The sequence below is a fragment of the Aspergillus stella-maris genome (assembly GCF_047715825.1).
Source record: "Aspergillus stella-maris strain CBS 113639 unplaced genomic scaffold BDV14scaffold_8, whole genome shotgun sequence".
Lineage (NCBI taxonomy): Eukaryota > Fungi > Ascomycota > Eurotiomycetes > Eurotiales > Aspergillaceae > Aspergillus > Aspergillus stella-maris.
Window position 1 is genome coordinate 389,894 of NW_027396802.1, and position 15,534 is coordinate 405,427.

Here is a 15,534-nt window from a genome sequence, read left to right on the forward strand (position 1 = left end):
CTCAGCTCTCTCCACGACTTTCCTCGAGAGGTGGGAAATCCGTGGTCTCGGCCAATACGCCTCTCGGTATCGCCGTCCCGAAACCTCGTCCATTTGTGCCGACTCAATCCCGAGTCCCGTGTTGGTGGTCTGAGCTCGTCTGCAGAGGGAAACTGAGCCGGCGTTATCACCACCTGGCACCAGCAAATTTGACCGGGGAGGGGGCCCAGAGAGGGGTCGTTAGGCTCGTACCCTGATTTTTCTGAATCTTCTTCCCACTTTGAAATCTGATTACTGTTTTGGGCAACTAGTGTAACTATCCACTCCGCACTTTCTGGGCTATCTGGCCGCTCGGCTGTACCTCGGCACCTACAGATTCCTCCAAATTTCGCCTCTTGCGCTCCATCATGAACCTCCGCGACCGGTACAACCAAGGAAATGCAGTCCTGAGTCCCAACGGTGATACCTGAGCCGTCTATGATAGAGTTTTCTCCCGATTTCTGCCCTGTATCCAGGCTGAGACCTGATTTGACATGGGTCTTGTGGATATCGATGCGAGGCAGCGGTGAGCAGAAAAATCAGTCGACTCCATCAAGATCTCAAAATGGCGTGACGGTTCTTTGATCGTCTCTGGGGCATAGAGGCCTCCCCAGAAGAAGCAGATCATAATCTTCGGAATCAACTCCCAGGACTCGCAAGAGCGACAAGACAGAGCAGTCGTATTTGAATCCCAGTATCGTCCCTCTGATATATTCTTTGCCTTCCAAGACTGTACCCAAGCCCGAAGCAAGTGGTTGAGTGACTCTTATCGCTCAAATGTCAGGTAAATTTCTCCACACTATAGGATAAGTCATCTTTGGTTCCTGAACCACATCCTCGATCTTATCTGTCGCATCAGGCTGTGACTGGTCGTCATATATTTCCAATGGGACGTTCTCTTCCCCCAAGACCACATCTTAGGCAAGATGCAGCTTGTCTCCTGATAAACAAAGTGCAGGAGTGCAAGGAAAGAAGGATTCTTAGGAATGCGGCTGATATCAAGCGAGATGTGGCTTTCATCATATTACCGCATTTGGCCAGATTGATGATGTCGCGCCGTGAATTCTGCCGCGTCTGGCCGCCTAGAAGGCCCCGGGGGCCGAAGCCAAAAAAGTTCCTCATTCAAGTTTCCAAGAGCCTTGAAAGCCAGTCTCGCTTGTCTTATGCTTCAATTGTAATCTGATGACCTCAGTCGAACTGTCTTTATTCCCTAGAGTCTGTGGTGGGCTCAAATCCTGTCTTCATCTTCTCCCTGGACGCTTCAAAAACTTCTCAGCTCGTTATGGCGCCCCCGCGCCAACGAACCACAGCCGTTCAGGACGACTCACGATCCGAGGCTTCCAGCACTACGACCAAGGAGAATAAGACGGCGGCTTCTAAGGCCCGAAAAGGTGCTAATGGTGTCACGACTTCTGTGTCTCGAGAAGTCAAGGTCACTACCAATGTCACGAGCGCCCCCGCTACACAAGGAGAGCAGCTGGACAACCTTCCAAGAGTACGTTGTTTGACAGTCTGTTCTTGACCGCGACGATGATTTTTCGCTCCCCGTCCTTAAGACTTCATCGTTTCTCATGATTCATAACCGCTGACAACGCCCTGCCATAGATCCCCTGGTCCGACATGCCTCTCGACTTCCTCCACTCCTACCGCCACGCCTACAAACTGAACTGCCCGAGCGCCCACTCCACCGAATACTCCCACAACCTCCTCTCACGAGGTATCGGCCTCCGATCACCAACAGCCATAGCCGCTCAGCGAGCGCACTCCTCCCACCAAACAAACGGCAGCAGCTCCTCAACTCACAACCGCAGCCGCGCCAACGGCGATACTAAAAGCTCACACAATCCCTCGTCGAGAGTCAGTGCGCTCAATGGAAAGGATGCACTCCACCATATAGTCGGGCAAGACCGCGTCGGCAAGAACCAGCTCGCCACAGCCGTTCGCAAGCATTTCAATAGCGCCGGACTTGTCGAGCAAGAGGCCATTGCGCGGTTTCTGTATAAAGTGCGCGAAGAGGGCCGAGGTCGGCACTTCCGGCTGAGATTCCAACCTTAGGCTTAGAGAGCTTGCAGGTTAAAATTTTCGCGTGGAATTGCTTTTTTGGCCCAATTCGGTCCGGCTGGCGTTCGGATGCTTCTATGTACAAAACGGATGACTTGTGTCTTGGTTCTGGCTGTCCGTTTATCCATATCCATACCCGTGCCTCCCTTCTTTGTCTACTCATGATACCCATTTAGGTTTTGGATGCTTTGTTTCTATATTTCACTCCCTTGGCTATTTTTTGTGTCTATTGTGTGGAATTGTATTGTTTGTCGGCGGGCGTTCTAGGCGAGAAATGTATATTCTTGAACCTACTACATATCAATACCATCGCCCTTTTTATATGTATATATTTGGACCAACGTAATACCATACAAATATTACACTTAAAGGAGCACTTCTCTAGTATGTAAAAGAGAATACAAGACCTACCGCGACATACTCTCAGCGATTAGTACGTGAAAGGGATTAAGCAATAGAACATACAATACCGAGTATACGAATTGAATCATAGATTGAAATAACGCCGTCATGCGAGACATAGATGGACGTCAAAGACACTAACATAAAGCTACCTGATACAATCATACGTAAACGTAAATCTATCGTGATTCCTCCAAGCCCCCAACCCAGCAACCAAATGAAAACCATCACAAATTTAGGAATAAGTCCTTATTTCCAGGCATTCAGTCCAGCCCAAGGATCGGGGGTAGTCGATGACGAAGGAGGGTGACCAGCAGGCGAAGACTGGGAGTGAGCCTTGTGATGTTGACTGCTTCCATACGGTCTGGCCTGAGCGTACCCACCCGGCCCTGAGGGGAATGGACCCGTGGAAGGTTGGTAGCTAGTTTGCTGGGGTCGGGGAGGCGGCGGTGGGGGGACGTAACCCTGCGGCATATACTGACCTGAAGGGATGGGGGGTGTTGGGCTGGTATAGAACGGCGTAGGAGTCGGGGAGTAGAACGGTTGACTTGGGGGAGGTGACATGGATGAGGCGGGGATCGGGTACGCCATCGGGTTATAGCCCTCCGACAACGGTGCGGCGGCGCCTTGCTGGTAGGACTGAGATGGGAGGTAGGACACGCCGGTGCCTGGAGGCATGTACTGGCCGTACGGCGCCGGGGAGTGGGAATGAGAGATGGGGGTGCCGTGCTGTTGTGGAACGGCCGGTGGGAAACCTGGCGATGCTTTTGGAGGAGCGATGTTTGTTGGGTAGGCTGGTGCTTTGACTGGTGGCGGGGGTGATTTGGCTTTGGCTGGACCGGCGCTGGATGAGGGTGGTGGAACGGATGGAGGTTTGGGCTCTGTTGACAGGCGCTCCATGAGCTGTCTCAGCTTCTCTCGCTCGCGCTCTTCGTGGTCAGACGCCCCGCCGGCCTTTTCACGCTCAATCTGACCCAAGAGTTGGGCACCCTCAGACCTGCGATTGTTGATAAAGGTATCAACGTTTTTCTTGAGACTGTCCACAGTCTCGGTCATTTCGGTGTAGAATGTCTGAGCTTGGGTAATTCCAGAGCGTAAGCTGTTGAAGGAGTCGTATATCTTCTTATATCTGGCCATTACGGAGTTGCGTTGCCGGGTTATCGACTCGTATTTTGACTGCTCGGCTCTCACTCGCTTGTCCTGCAGCAAGTCTCCATATGTCTTTGTGAGCTCCTTCATCAAAGCCGTTTGTTTGTGGTTGGCCTGAAGTAATCGGTTTTGGTGAGGTCGGAATTTCTCCAGCTCAGCTTCGAAAAGTTGGCTTTCCTGGCCACTGATTGACTTTTTGTTGAGAATCAGCACGTTCGAGATGTCATCGTTGTGCACCTATAAAGGTTAGAAATGGAACTAAGATGTAGAAGAGAATGACAAACCTTATCTTTCAAGTCCTTCAAAACCTGAGATCGCTCTCTCTTGACCAGGTTCAGTTTCTTCAAGAGGGATTCAACCCTGGCAATCTGCTCTGCCACGGAAGGTGTGCCGTCATCGTAAGAGTCATCTAGGAGTGTCCCCTCGGCAGCAGAGTAAGGACTAGTCACGCCGTTCTTGCCTTTGCTCTGCTTGGAACCAGCCTTGATCATTGCTCGCTGGAAGAGCACATCTGCCTCATCCGTTTCCCCCGCTGATCGCATCTCATCAAAGTCTGATTCGTATTGGCGAAGCGTTGCCAGAAGCTGCGAGTCACTAGCGCTAGCTTCATGGATAGTGTCGCGGTACGTCCGGACATCACTTCGAAGGGTGGTGTTAATTCGACTACTGGGTTGCTGACTCCAGTCGGCACCATACTTGGAGCGCATTTTCTCGCAAACGCTTTCTTCCAAGTCCAGTTGTTTAGAACATTGATCTAACTGCGCCAACACTTCTGACTTGCGATCTTGAAGGGTATCGAAAGCCTTTGAGAAGGAGTCGTGCCCGGCCAACTCCTGACACCATCTCTGAAATTCTTCATCCACCGTCATCTCCTGATCCATTCCACCTTTGAGGATGTTTAGACTACCCGGAAGCTTGAAGTAGTCCAGACTGGCTGCCATCTCCCCATTGGCCGTCTCAACCTTTTCGGTTTCTGCGCGGATCAACTTGGCCTTTTCCTCATCGTAGAGACTGGCTGTCTCAGTGACAGACATAGGCACAAGTTTCTGAAAGATATCCGGACCAATGATTCGCTGAATATCTTGACCCTGATATAGTTCGCTCACGGGGATAGCCTTGGCCGCCGGAAGTTTCGATACGGCAGAAAGGCCCGCTTCGCTCGGGACCGGCTGGTGATAGATGAAGTCATTATCTTTGATGGAAGTGGTAAGCTGAGACTGCACATTCGCGAGATGGAACTTGACAATGTCCACAAGGTTAGGGCCAGCTTCGGAAGAAAGGTTCGTATTTGGTGAGACCGAGGACGGGAACGATTTAGCCCAGCCGAGCGCAGCTGTTGAATGCTTCTCTGCTAGCTGAAGCCGAGCAACAGCCACTCCGTGCGAACCTGTTTCACTGTCTGCAAGGGCTTGGTAGTACGACGCCAGCGAGCCCGTATGCGCCGACTTGACTTGTAGTATAGTGACCCATGACTTGTCGAAGATGCCCTTGGCATGCTCTTGTGTCCCTTCAATGGCCTGCGCGTAGAGGTATGAAGCCTGGCTGGCAAGTTTCGCTAGAAAGCCAGCCTTTTTGCGGTCGATTATCTGTTTCTCGAGGAATACCTCCTGGCCTTGAGCAAGCGTAATATTTATGAGGGTCTTGACGGTTTCGCGGTTCAGATCCGTCGAGGGGGCGTGGAGGAAGTTCTCGTTGATGTATGTGAACATGCCGGCGGAAGCCTGGAAGTTGTGGTAGGCGGTCTTCAGACCTGTGTCATCGCCGCGATTCTGATTCGCTGCATGGCACGAAAGGACGGCGGAGATGTTGAAGATGATCGATGCCTTTTCAAAGGCAAGAGAATACTGCGAGGTCGGCTTGTGGGTGAACGCATCGTACCTGTAGGCAGCATCACACTGTTAGCGGAGGTTAAGGTCATACAATCCTCGGGTTCATTACCAAGTAAAGGAGATCTTGATGTGACTCTCATCGACGGGGAACCGGAGATCCAGGAGTTCTAGTTGCCCATAATATCGATAAAGGAGATCCCGTCCTGTCGCGCTGTCCTTGCCAGCACCCCTCATGTCCTGGCGCAACCGGTTGAGTGTCGCACATTCTTGAGCATAGCGCTCGGGGTCCTCTCCATAACTCTGGCGAATATAGTCCTTGAGAGGTTGAATCCAATCGATTTCGTTGGTTTGTTTGAGGGGACATGATATCATAGGCGACTGAACCATCTTGCCGTCGAGGAGCGGGGAGCTCCCATCTACCGAAAGGGGAAGCGGGGAATGGGATGGATGGAGTGATCGTGGAGGAATAGAGCTGATCCGCCGAGGTCGAGAATGAATAAAAGCAGCAAAACGAAAGGAAAGAGTGCGAACGGCGAAAAGGAGAGGTGTGGCTGTGGGGTAGGAAGGAGATGTGACTGACTGATGATATTCAGCGGCGGAAATTGCAGTGGTTGGAGTTGGGCTGATTCGACGCCCGCGATGTGACGAGTTGACAGCCACGCGGGGAGGCCAATAGTGCCGCCGTTAAGGCGCTATTGAATCTTGTTGACTGTTCTATTATTACTCTCAAATTAAATCTAAGATCAAGGCCTGCAGAGTGTATCCGAAGAAGTAGAGATGTGGCTCTAATAATGTACATGCAGAGACAGCCTCTATAGTGCGCAATCCCTGGCTCAGAAATAAATGGTTACAGTGAAGAGCTTCCCAAAATGCAGAATATGCAAAATCACCTAAATCAAATCAGCAAGACCCCCCTAATCTCGCCGGCGCTATGGTATACACAAAGAATTAGTAGGTAAAGGTTGTTCGAGCGATATGGTTTGGCGGCTCAATCAGGTCGAGCCGGACTTCTTGTCGTCTTCGCTCTTCTTGCTGTCGGTCGAGGAGCCGGTGCTCTTTTTGCTCGAGTCTTCGCTCGGCGTTTCTGACTTGTGGCTCATGAGTTTGTGCCATGCGGACTTTAGAAATCCTTCGTTCTTGGACTGGTCTGAGGAAGCTGCGTCAGGAGAGTCCCTATCGATTCGTTAGTAGAAGGTCAAGGAATTTGTAAAATCAAGTCTTACCCAGGCCTGGGAATGTCCATGATCCGCTTCGCAGTCTTGTCGCCCATCTCGTCGGCGAGAACTTCGAGGATGGTACGCTGGTTGCCTGTGAGATACTTGGGCATCGCCACCTTGAACTCGACCCTCAAGTCACCAGTTGGGCTGAAACCGCGAGACCGACCGCTTAGCTTCTTCATCCCCATTCCAGAAAGTGTGATTCGATCGCCGGTACCAGTACCCGTTGCAACCTTGACCTTGACCTGTCCGTCCAAGGTGGGAACAGTTACTTCACCACCAAGAAGCGCGGTTGTCAGGGGAATCGACGCCGTATAAAGGATGTCGGATCCGGAACGACTGAAGCGCTCATCGGGAGAAACCCGGATAGATACGTAAAGATCACCACGCTGTGTTCTAGTGCCGGGGGCAGCTGATGCACCCGTCGGAGGTGCATCACCCTCTCCAGAAATCCTCAAACGCATGCCATCCTCGACACCACCAGGGATATCAACGCGGACGGTCTTGCGGTCGCGAACCACTCCATTTCCTTTGCACGAACCGCAGTGCGAGCCTGACGGAACGATGAGACCTGCTCCACCACAAGCGTCACAAGTAGCAGCCACCTGGAAGCCTCCCTGAATCATGTGCACCCGAGTTCCAGTACCATTGCACTGGCGACATTGGGTACGCTTCGCACCCTGCTTTAAACCATCACCGTTACACGTACCGCATTCCTTCAAGGGTGTAATCACGACATCCTGAGATGTACCCTTGGCCGCATCCATGAATGAGATGTTTGTTTGGACTTCAATATCCTCTCCGACCAGTATCTCTTGGAACGGACCCCGTCTACCCCGGCCGGAACGGCGGGCGCCGCCTGCAAAAGCTCCAAAGAGATCTTCAAAGTTGATGTCTGCTGAGAAACCACCAGGGAAACCTCCGCCAAAGCCCCCGCCAAATCCATGGAAGCCACCCGCACCAGCGAACGGATTACCTCCGGCACCTGCACCGGCGCTTGGGTCGAAGCCGCCGTTCTGGTCAAAAGCGCCGGAACCGAATCGATCGTATGTATCACGTTTCTGTTTGTCCGAAAGCAACTCGTAGGCCGTCTGGGCTTCGGCGAACTTCTCCTTGGCGGTTGGGTCCTTGTTGGTATCGGGGTGATATTTCTTCGCCATTCCGTAATAAGCCTTCTTGATGTCTCCGGCAGAGGCCTTCTTGTCGACTCCTAAGACCTTGTACGGATCGGGCATTGCAGCGAGTACGTTCGTGACATGGAAGCACTACAACAACGAGGTTAGGATTTCTAGATATTGCGGTAAGAAGAGATTACCTACCCTAGTTTGGATGAGTTCCGGACGTCTCTTTGAGAAAACGCTATCTCGCCGGCGCCGCACAGGCGCATGGATAGTGGTAACATGGTATTGACGCGCTGACGAGTTTCGGACAGCCTGATTATGTTTCGAGCATTGCCGGGAGGTACGTAGTATACAGCCGGGAATAGCCGTAGCTTTTGGCATGAGAACCGCAGAGGGGTTCATTTTGGAAGGAATGAATGGTGAGGAGATTTAGAGAGTGACTGAAGCGATGCGCAATATACCCATGCCAGTGGGGGAACGAATTGCTGCGATATCCCCAAAAATTTGCTGGCGAATCCTGATGGAGCAAAATCGAAGCTTCTCAGTCCTTCGGCATAACCCAAAGTTCCCGACGGAGAAAAGACGGTCCGGGGCCTCGAGATGATGCGGGAACTGCTTGCTTCGGTAATCAATCGCCTGAGCTCGCCATCGCCTCCTCGTCGTCATTGCCCGGCGATACCAGAATTTCTTCTCATTCTCCTCGGTCCATTCCCAAGTTTATTTTGCTTTTTACATTACTTTGTTTTCTTCTTTCTAATACCCCTCCTATTTCGCCCCCTCCGTTGCTAAATATACTAGGAGCATGCTCCGCGGCCAGACCCTCCGCTGGAGAGCTGCGCTCCAGACACCGCGCCCTTTCGTTCTTCGGCCTCTATTTGCTTCACACGGATACAATGTCGGTTCACGGTCATTCTTAGAGACGTTGCGCCGTTTCCGCTCCCTTCCGCCATCCCCTCGCACGTTTTCTTCCAGCACCGCCCGGCGGCGAGAAAAGCCTCCACCTGGTGACGACAAGGAGGATCCAAACCAGAAAGAGAACAAAGATAACAAAGATGGAGCTGAAGATAAAGACCTCGAGCGCGAATCTCGTCGCAAACAGGTAGACTCATCCGGGAAGCAAGGCTCGTCTGCGGAATCGGGAGCTCCGACATCGGGCTTCTCAAGGCGGAAGGAGAAGGCAGTGGATAAAGATCAGCGTGGTGTGGAGGAAGAGGGCAAGAAGGAAGCTGAGAAGGGTGACAGTACTCCATCTCCCATTCCGGCAAGTGAGAGCTCCGACTCCAGGCCCAGCGGCTCGAACAATGGCAGCGATGACGGTGGAAAGAAAGGCAAGAAGAGCTCCAATGACAAAGCTCTACAAAAGCCCTCGGTACCCGATGTCTATCCTCAGGTTATGGCGATCCCAATCGCCAAGCGCCCGCTATTCCCCGGTTTCTACAAGGCGATTACTATCAAAGACCCCAATGTCGCCACTGCGATTCAAGATATGATGAAGCGGGGACAACCGTATGTTGGTGCTTTCCTGTTCAAGGATGAGAACGCAGACGGCGACGTGATTGAGAACACGGACGATGTTTACGACGTTGGTGTCTTTGCTCAAGTCACTGCTGCCTACCCTCTTCGTGGCGAGCAAAGCGGCGTCACCGCTGTGCTCTACCCCCACCGACGTATTAAGATCTCTTCCCTACTCCCGCCCGGCGACTCGACAAAGACTGCCACACAGGAGGACAAGACTACAGAGAAGCGAGGGGACGTCGTGGCTAGCTTTGAGGAGAACGCTGCGGAGCTTGTATCGAAGGATCACTACGAGCCTACCTCTTTCTTGCGAAAGTATCCTGTGAGCTTGGTCAATGTCGACAACCTCACCGAGGAGCCTTTCGACAAGAAGAGCGCCATCATCCGAGCCGTGACGAGCGAGATTGTCAATGTCTGCAAGGAAATTGCTACTCTTAACCCATTGTTCCGCGACCAGATCTCTGCATTCTACACCGACCAGTTCCCTGGCAATCTCAGTGACGAGCCAGCAAAACTTGCGGACTTTGCTGCCGCAGTTTCTGGCGGTGAGCTGCACGAGCTCCAAGAGGTTTTGGAGCTCATGAACATCGAGGAGAGACTGCCCAAGGGTCTGGTTGTGTTGAAGAAGGAGCTCATGAACGCCCAGCTTCAGTCCAAGATCTCCAAGGATGTGGAGGCTAAGATTCAAAAGCGACAGCGCGAGTACTGGTTGATGGAACAAATGAAAGGTATCAAGCGAGAGCTAGGTATTGAGTCCGACGGCAAGGAAAAGCTTGTGGAGAAGTTCAAGGAGAAGGGAGAGAAACTTGCGATGCCTGAAGCTGTCAAGAAGGTGTTTGATGAGGAGCTCAACAAGCTGGCTCATCTTGAACAGGCTGCGTCGGAGTTTAACGTCACCCGAAACTACCTGGACTGGTTGACTGCAATTCCTTGGGGCCAGAAGAGCGTGGAGAACTTTGGAATTAACCATGCGACTAGCGTCTTGAATGAGGATCACTACGGATTGAAGGATGTCAAGGATCGTATTCTCGAGTTCATCGCCGTTGGAAAGCTTCGTGGTACCGTGGAAGGCAAGATTCTGTGTCTGGTTGGCCCTCCTGGTGTTGGAAAAACTAGTATCGGAAAATCCATCGCTCGGGCTTTGAGTCGGCAGTACTACCGATTCTCTGTTGGTGGTTTGACGGATGTCGCAGAAATCAAGGGACACCGGAGAACCTACGTGGGCGCCCTTCCAGGACGTATTATCCAAGCTCTGAAGAAGTGTCAAACCGAGAACCCTCTAATTCTGATCGACGAAGTTGACAAGATTGGTCGCGGCCACCAAGGTGACCCGTCTTCTGCATTGCTTGAACTTCTCGACCCCGAACAGAATTCGTCATTCTTGGACCACTACATGGATGTACCCGTGGATTTGAGCAAGGTTTTGTTCGTCTGCACGGCCAACGTCACCGATACCATCCCACGCCCTCTGCTCGACCGCATGGAGATCATTGAGCTCTCTGGATATGTTGCGGACGAGAAGATGGCCATTGCTCAACGTTACCTTGCACCTGCCGCTCGAGAGCTGACAGGTCTGAAAGATGTCGACGTCACCCTCAAGGAGGATGCGATTGAAGAATTGATCAAGTCGTATTGCCGAGAGAGTGGTGTGCGGAACTTGAAGAAACAGATCGAGAAGGTATACCGGAAGGCTGCTTTCAAGATCGTGTCGGATCTGGGCGAGGATGTACTGGCTGAGGAGAAGGCCCTCACCGCCGAGGGCAAGGCGGCGCAAGAGGAGTCTCAAAAGGACGGAGAGCCGATCGAGAGGTCGAGTGAGTCGGAGAAGTCGACTGCGGAAACTCCTCGGGTGGCACTCAAGGTACCCGACAGCGTGCAGGTCAGCATCGGCAAGGACAGCTTGACGGATTACGTTGGCCCGCCAATCTACACCGCTGACCGCTTGTATGACACCTTCCCACCAGGTGTCACGATGGGTTTGGCTTGGACTAGCATGGGAGGTGCTGCTCTCTATGTCGAGTCTATCCTTGAGAATGCACTGACACCCGAGTCGCGACCTGGTCTTGATATTACCGGTAATTTGCAGAATGTGATGAAAGAGTCCACTCAGATTGCCTATTCTTTTGTGAAGTCGGTGATGGCGAAGGAGTACCCGGAGAACCGCTTCTTTGAGAAGGCAAAGCTACACATGCATTGCCCGGAGGGTGCTGTTCCCAAGGACGGTAAGTTGTCTAGGCCATGAGGCAATCGGAAGATCGAATGAGCTAATACAAATTTAGGCCCGTCTGCTGGTATTACAATGGCGACATCCCTCCTTTCGCTGGCATTGAATCACCCCCTTGATCCAACCATCGCCATGACAGGAGAGTTGACAGTGACTGGCAAAGTACTGCGCATCGGAGGTCTGCGTGAGAAGACAGTGGCTGCGCGCCGTGCTGGTGCCAAGCACATTATTTTCCCAGCCGATAACATGTCCGATTGGCTGGAGCTCCCTGAAGTAAGTGCTTATCTCCAAAGTACTTTTGAAAGCTTTCTTTGTCTAACCACTTGCCGCAGAACATCAAATCAGGAATAGAAGGCCACCCTGTGAGTTGGTACTCTGAAGTGGCCAACATACTGTTTGCCGATCTCGATAAGGGCGCCGCGAAACACGTCTGGCAGAAACAGCTGGCAGAGGATCCCAAGAAGAAGAAGAAGTCGTCTGAAGAGGATGACGACTGAATCATCCGACTCCGATTGGAGCCCTCGGTCGGTTAGACCCGACCTGACTGACGTTTTCTTGGTACTAGTCTTCTGCTGCTGTGGCTTTCGAGCCTTGGGATTATCGGTTTGTACAGGCGTTTCATTGCAAAATGCATGGCTTGGAGTTGCTTCGCTTTTTCACTTGTTTTGAAAATACCTATTTAGACTTACACGTGCCTGACCCCGCTTGAAATAGGGTTAGGTTGCGACATGATATTTTGTTTCCTTTGGATACTCTGCAAGAGTTGAAGAAAGAAAGAGCTTGACCACTCCACTCTACAAAACTCGATTGTATACATAATGAATGAGGCAGTTGTACGATTTGATATGTAGCGATCACATGCATGTATATAACTATACACAAGACACGATGGAGAGTATTCAGGAAGAGAGCAATCAGAAGTCCCGTATCAACCCCCAATCACTCGAGTAAGGGTGCAGGCGTGCTGATGACAATAGGTAGGGAAAGATGGAACATGGACGGGGGGAAGGACGGGAGCGGGCAGAGTCCTCGCGGGGCCAACCTTACCTTGTTCCATTGGAAATACCGTCAGCCAATCGATTTTGCAATCAGAAATTAAGAATGTATACTCGGGCTGTCTATCCTCACTTACCTAACAGCACAGCTCCCCATGCCCATCATCGTGGATGAGCTGTATATCATCTGTAATCAAGCTCTAACTCTCATTCTCGGCTCGTCTGGGTGATAGTATGCTTCAGCCAAGGCAGGCTAAAAGTACGGTATATCCTGGCCAACAGAATCGCAACATAGTAAAGAACTACAGTCCAGTCCGCATAGGGAGCATACTCTTCCATGATATGGCTTAAGCTTCAGTCAGTTCCTACCGCACGGCGCCTAAGCTATTATCTAGGTATGTCTCCATTATCCCCGCCTCTTGCACCGGTCCAACAGAAAGAGGTCTGGATAAAGCAAGGCACCAGCTACCTGCCCACACCGAGCCAATATTGAGGCAATGCCGGCTAGTGACCCCTGCTCGTCGCATTGGTAATTGCAGCACGGTGAGGGCCAGACACCATTCATTCCATGATCGAGTGAATTACTGCAATCCACCCCTTCGTCTTGTTTTTGCCGGCCTCATTTCCTTTTCTTAGGGTTCTCTTCAATAAACCCGTATCAAGGTCCGTGATGTGAGCTGATGACGAGGCCCTAACGAATGCTGGAATTAACCATGATCTGCGTTAAGGATACATTTGCCTTGCTACATGGTCGATATCCTGATACCATGTCCATCACGAACTCCGGCCCAGCCAATTAGTTAGGGTTCGCAAACGCGCACTTTGCTGACATTCCCATTCTTCTTCAAGAGTACGGACTTGGCGATGGCTTTAAGACTGGGACTATCAGACTCATGCGGGCAGTAAGAGACTAGCCCTTGAGCCGCTCCTCGAGGTCTATGAACTCGAGCCTGCGCCCACCTCCTCGCTCTGTTCTTCTTCTTCTTCCTCCTCCTTTTTCCATCAACCTCCCGAGGTCTCTTAGAGGGGAGTATTCTGGGAATTGTGTACACAAGTCATCTCTTTGATTTGTACACGATTGACTATAATGTCGTCTGGAATGGCTTGCTTTAATTAAGACTGGGGCCAGGCTCGGCGTACCCGGATCTTTGCCCTTACCTTTAGCTAGAACCTCATGCTTCTTTGGATAGTGTGACAGGTAAGACTGTTCAGCCTAAAACTAGGACACTCATGCAGAAAGTCGGCAACTTTGACAGCCAACTTGAGAATATCTGTATACGAAGGGGCTGACAAGGACGGACATGACGTCCACGGACAAGAGAATGTATCCATCTTATTGAGCTGCAATGTGGTACCCGTATCCGATCTGGTGCGAAAGCTTGGTGGTTATTCTTCTTCTCCCAGTCAGTGCCTCAGAGCGCTCCAAGATATGTCAACGACTGGCTTTAAGCCATCGCGAGTGATACCTTGTGGTAGCACCTCTCGAAACCATTAAATCCTCTCGTACCGTTCGTTTAGAAAGGTGGAATGACTGAACAATCCCAAACGTATCAGCTACCCACGCCACGCCAGCGTACTGGGAAGTAAAGTGGATTTGGTAGCAGATGAAAGTACTAGTATAGAAATTGTGATTGCTGCTTGGAAGCAAATGGGACACACTGTGGCCCCACGAGGTACTCCCATACGCCATCCAGAGCCGCAATCTCGCGGCCGAGAATGCATTGCGGTACCAGCAGCCTTTCGACAATGTTCATATCCTAGGTACATGGGGTGTACTATTATTTGCACAACGTGTATACAGAGTGGGTGATGGAAGACGAGAATAATGGCGTCTTGATCGTTATAAGGGAGGATCTGTTGCGTGTGCGTCTGACGGTAGTATGCATAGGACGCTGGTACGGGTAAGTTTATTTACTAGGTAGTGGTGGGTTGGCTAACTGATCTTGTGTTTTCCCGGAATACTGTGCTTACGGTTTCCGCTATACTACTTCTCCGAGTCCACGGCGCCGCAATACAAAGGATATGTCGGGAGGTAGAAATTTGGTGGCGCGGGAGGGGGATGTTGAATGGTGGATAGTCACTTAACGGCCGCGAAATCATGAATGCGCTCTTGATTTTCTGAGAGGCTTGTCGAGATGCTTGGACGCATTCGGTATCATTGAGTTACTGGGAGGCTTTGCGAATTGCCGAGATGCTCGCATCTAAGAACCGAAAATCCAGGGCTTTTGCGCGAAACCTACTTTTGCGCAATCACCAGTCTCTCTACGTACCTCCAAGACAACCAACCAAATGGCCCACACCGGCAATGAAAAGACAGTACAGCAAGAACGTCCAGTACAGACATCATAAATGTCCCAACGCACCCAGTAACAACCCCCTCACCAAAGTATTCGCTGCAAGAGTCCCAACAAAGCAGCCCTAGTCAGCGATGATTAGCACGCGGGTAGTCAATGGCGTATAGTCAAGGCTTGAAAGGTGATGGTGATTGGGCGCATTGTTTGCTGTCGCGAGCATCACTTTGAAGCGCGAACACGAACGGTGGATTGGACGGGGGAGGAACATGGGCAGGCTTCGAGAAGGATTTGGGCTGTGCATTGCAGGTGTGGGTCGGGGGTGGTAGGGGATTTTTTTTATTGTTGAATATGTCATCGGTATGGTCTTTTGATCTATGAGTTGGAACTTGGAGATGGAGCTGGAGCTGGAGACTAGGTGTTTGGTGTATAGAGGGGGAGTGGAGTCTTGCTGGTGTTGGTTCGGAATCGGGAATTCGGGACGGCTCGCTTAGAGACTTGGGAAGGTTGGGGTTGGGGTATACATCATATCCGGGCTGCTGGGTTGGATGTATCATATAGGGATGATATTGGAATAGGGGCTCAATCAATCTTATATTAGTGATACATTGATGAAGAAGAGAAACTCTATATAACCTCGTAAAAGTCCAAACGCAGATCTATATGTCTTCAGGTATGGAATCACCCGCTGGACATCAGGCACTGTCAGGCC

At 51.4% G+C, this 15,534-nt stretch overlaps 5 protein-coding genes across 5 annotated transcripts; 2 read left to right on the forward strand and 3 right to left on the reverse strand.

The window, feature by feature from the left end:
- Positions 1-386: 386 nt before the first annotated feature.
- On the forward strand, positions 387-2,073 carry BDV14DRAFT_196895 (histone deacetylase complex subunit SAP30 Sin3-binding domain-containing protein; the record flags this gene model as incomplete). The annotated part of the gene is made up of 3 exons (XM_073772542.1): positions 387-438; positions 1,233-1,513; positions 1,624-2,073. 3 exons carry the CDS (start codon positions 387-389, stop codon positions 2,071-2,073), a joined length of 783 nt encoding a protein of 260 aa, XP_073631557.1.
- A 474-nt stretch (positions 2,074-2,547) lies between these two features.
- bro1 (putative signal transduction protein BroA) lies at positions 2,548-6,087 on the reverse strand. The gene is made up of 3 exons (XM_073767669.1): positions 5,569-6,087; positions 3,915-5,508; positions 2,548-3,867 (listed from the first exon to the last, which is right to left on the reverse strand). The coding sequence occupies exons 1-3, from the start codon at positions 5,844-5,846 to the stop codon at positions 2,731-2,733; spliced, it is 3,009 nt and encodes a 1,002-aa protein (XP_073631558.1). The 5' UTR covers positions 5,847-6,087; the 3' UTR covers positions 2,548-2,730.
- Positions 6,070-8,315, reverse strand: BDV14DRAFT_167400 (putative mitochondrial DnaJ chaperone (Mdj1)). The gene is made up of 2 exons (XM_073767670.1): positions 7,996-8,315; positions 6,070-7,941 (listed from the first exon to the last, which is right to left on the reverse strand). Exons 1-2 carry the CDS (start codon positions 8,197-8,199, stop codon positions 6,679-6,681), a joined length of 1,467 nt encoding a protein of 488 aa, XP_073631559.1. The 5' UTR covers positions 8,200-8,315; the 3' UTR covers positions 6,070-6,678.
- Positions 8,316-8,599: 284 nt separating this feature from the next.
- On the forward strand, positions 8,600-12,606 carry BDV14DRAFT_211702 (endopeptidase La; the record flags this gene model as incomplete). The annotated part of the gene is made up of 3 exons (XM_073776147.1): positions 8,600-11,534; positions 11,592-11,809; positions 11,869-12,606. The coding sequence occupies 3 exons, from the start codon at positions 8,600-8,602 to the stop codon at positions 12,031-12,033; spliced, it is 3,318 nt and encodes a 1,105-aa protein (XP_073631560.1). The 3' UTR covers positions 12,034-12,606.
- A 2,077-nt stretch (positions 12,607-14,683) lies between these two features.
- On the reverse strand, positions 14,684-15,423 carry BDV14DRAFT_144561 (uncharacterized protein). Its single transcript, XM_073766410.1, has one exon. The coding sequence runs from the start codon at positions 15,377-15,379 to the stop codon at positions 14,993-14,995; it is 387 nt and encodes a 128-aa protein (XP_073631561.1). The 5' UTR covers positions 15,380-15,423; the 3' UTR covers positions 14,684-14,992.
- Between the last annotated feature and the right edge of the window lie 111 nt (positions 15,424-15,534).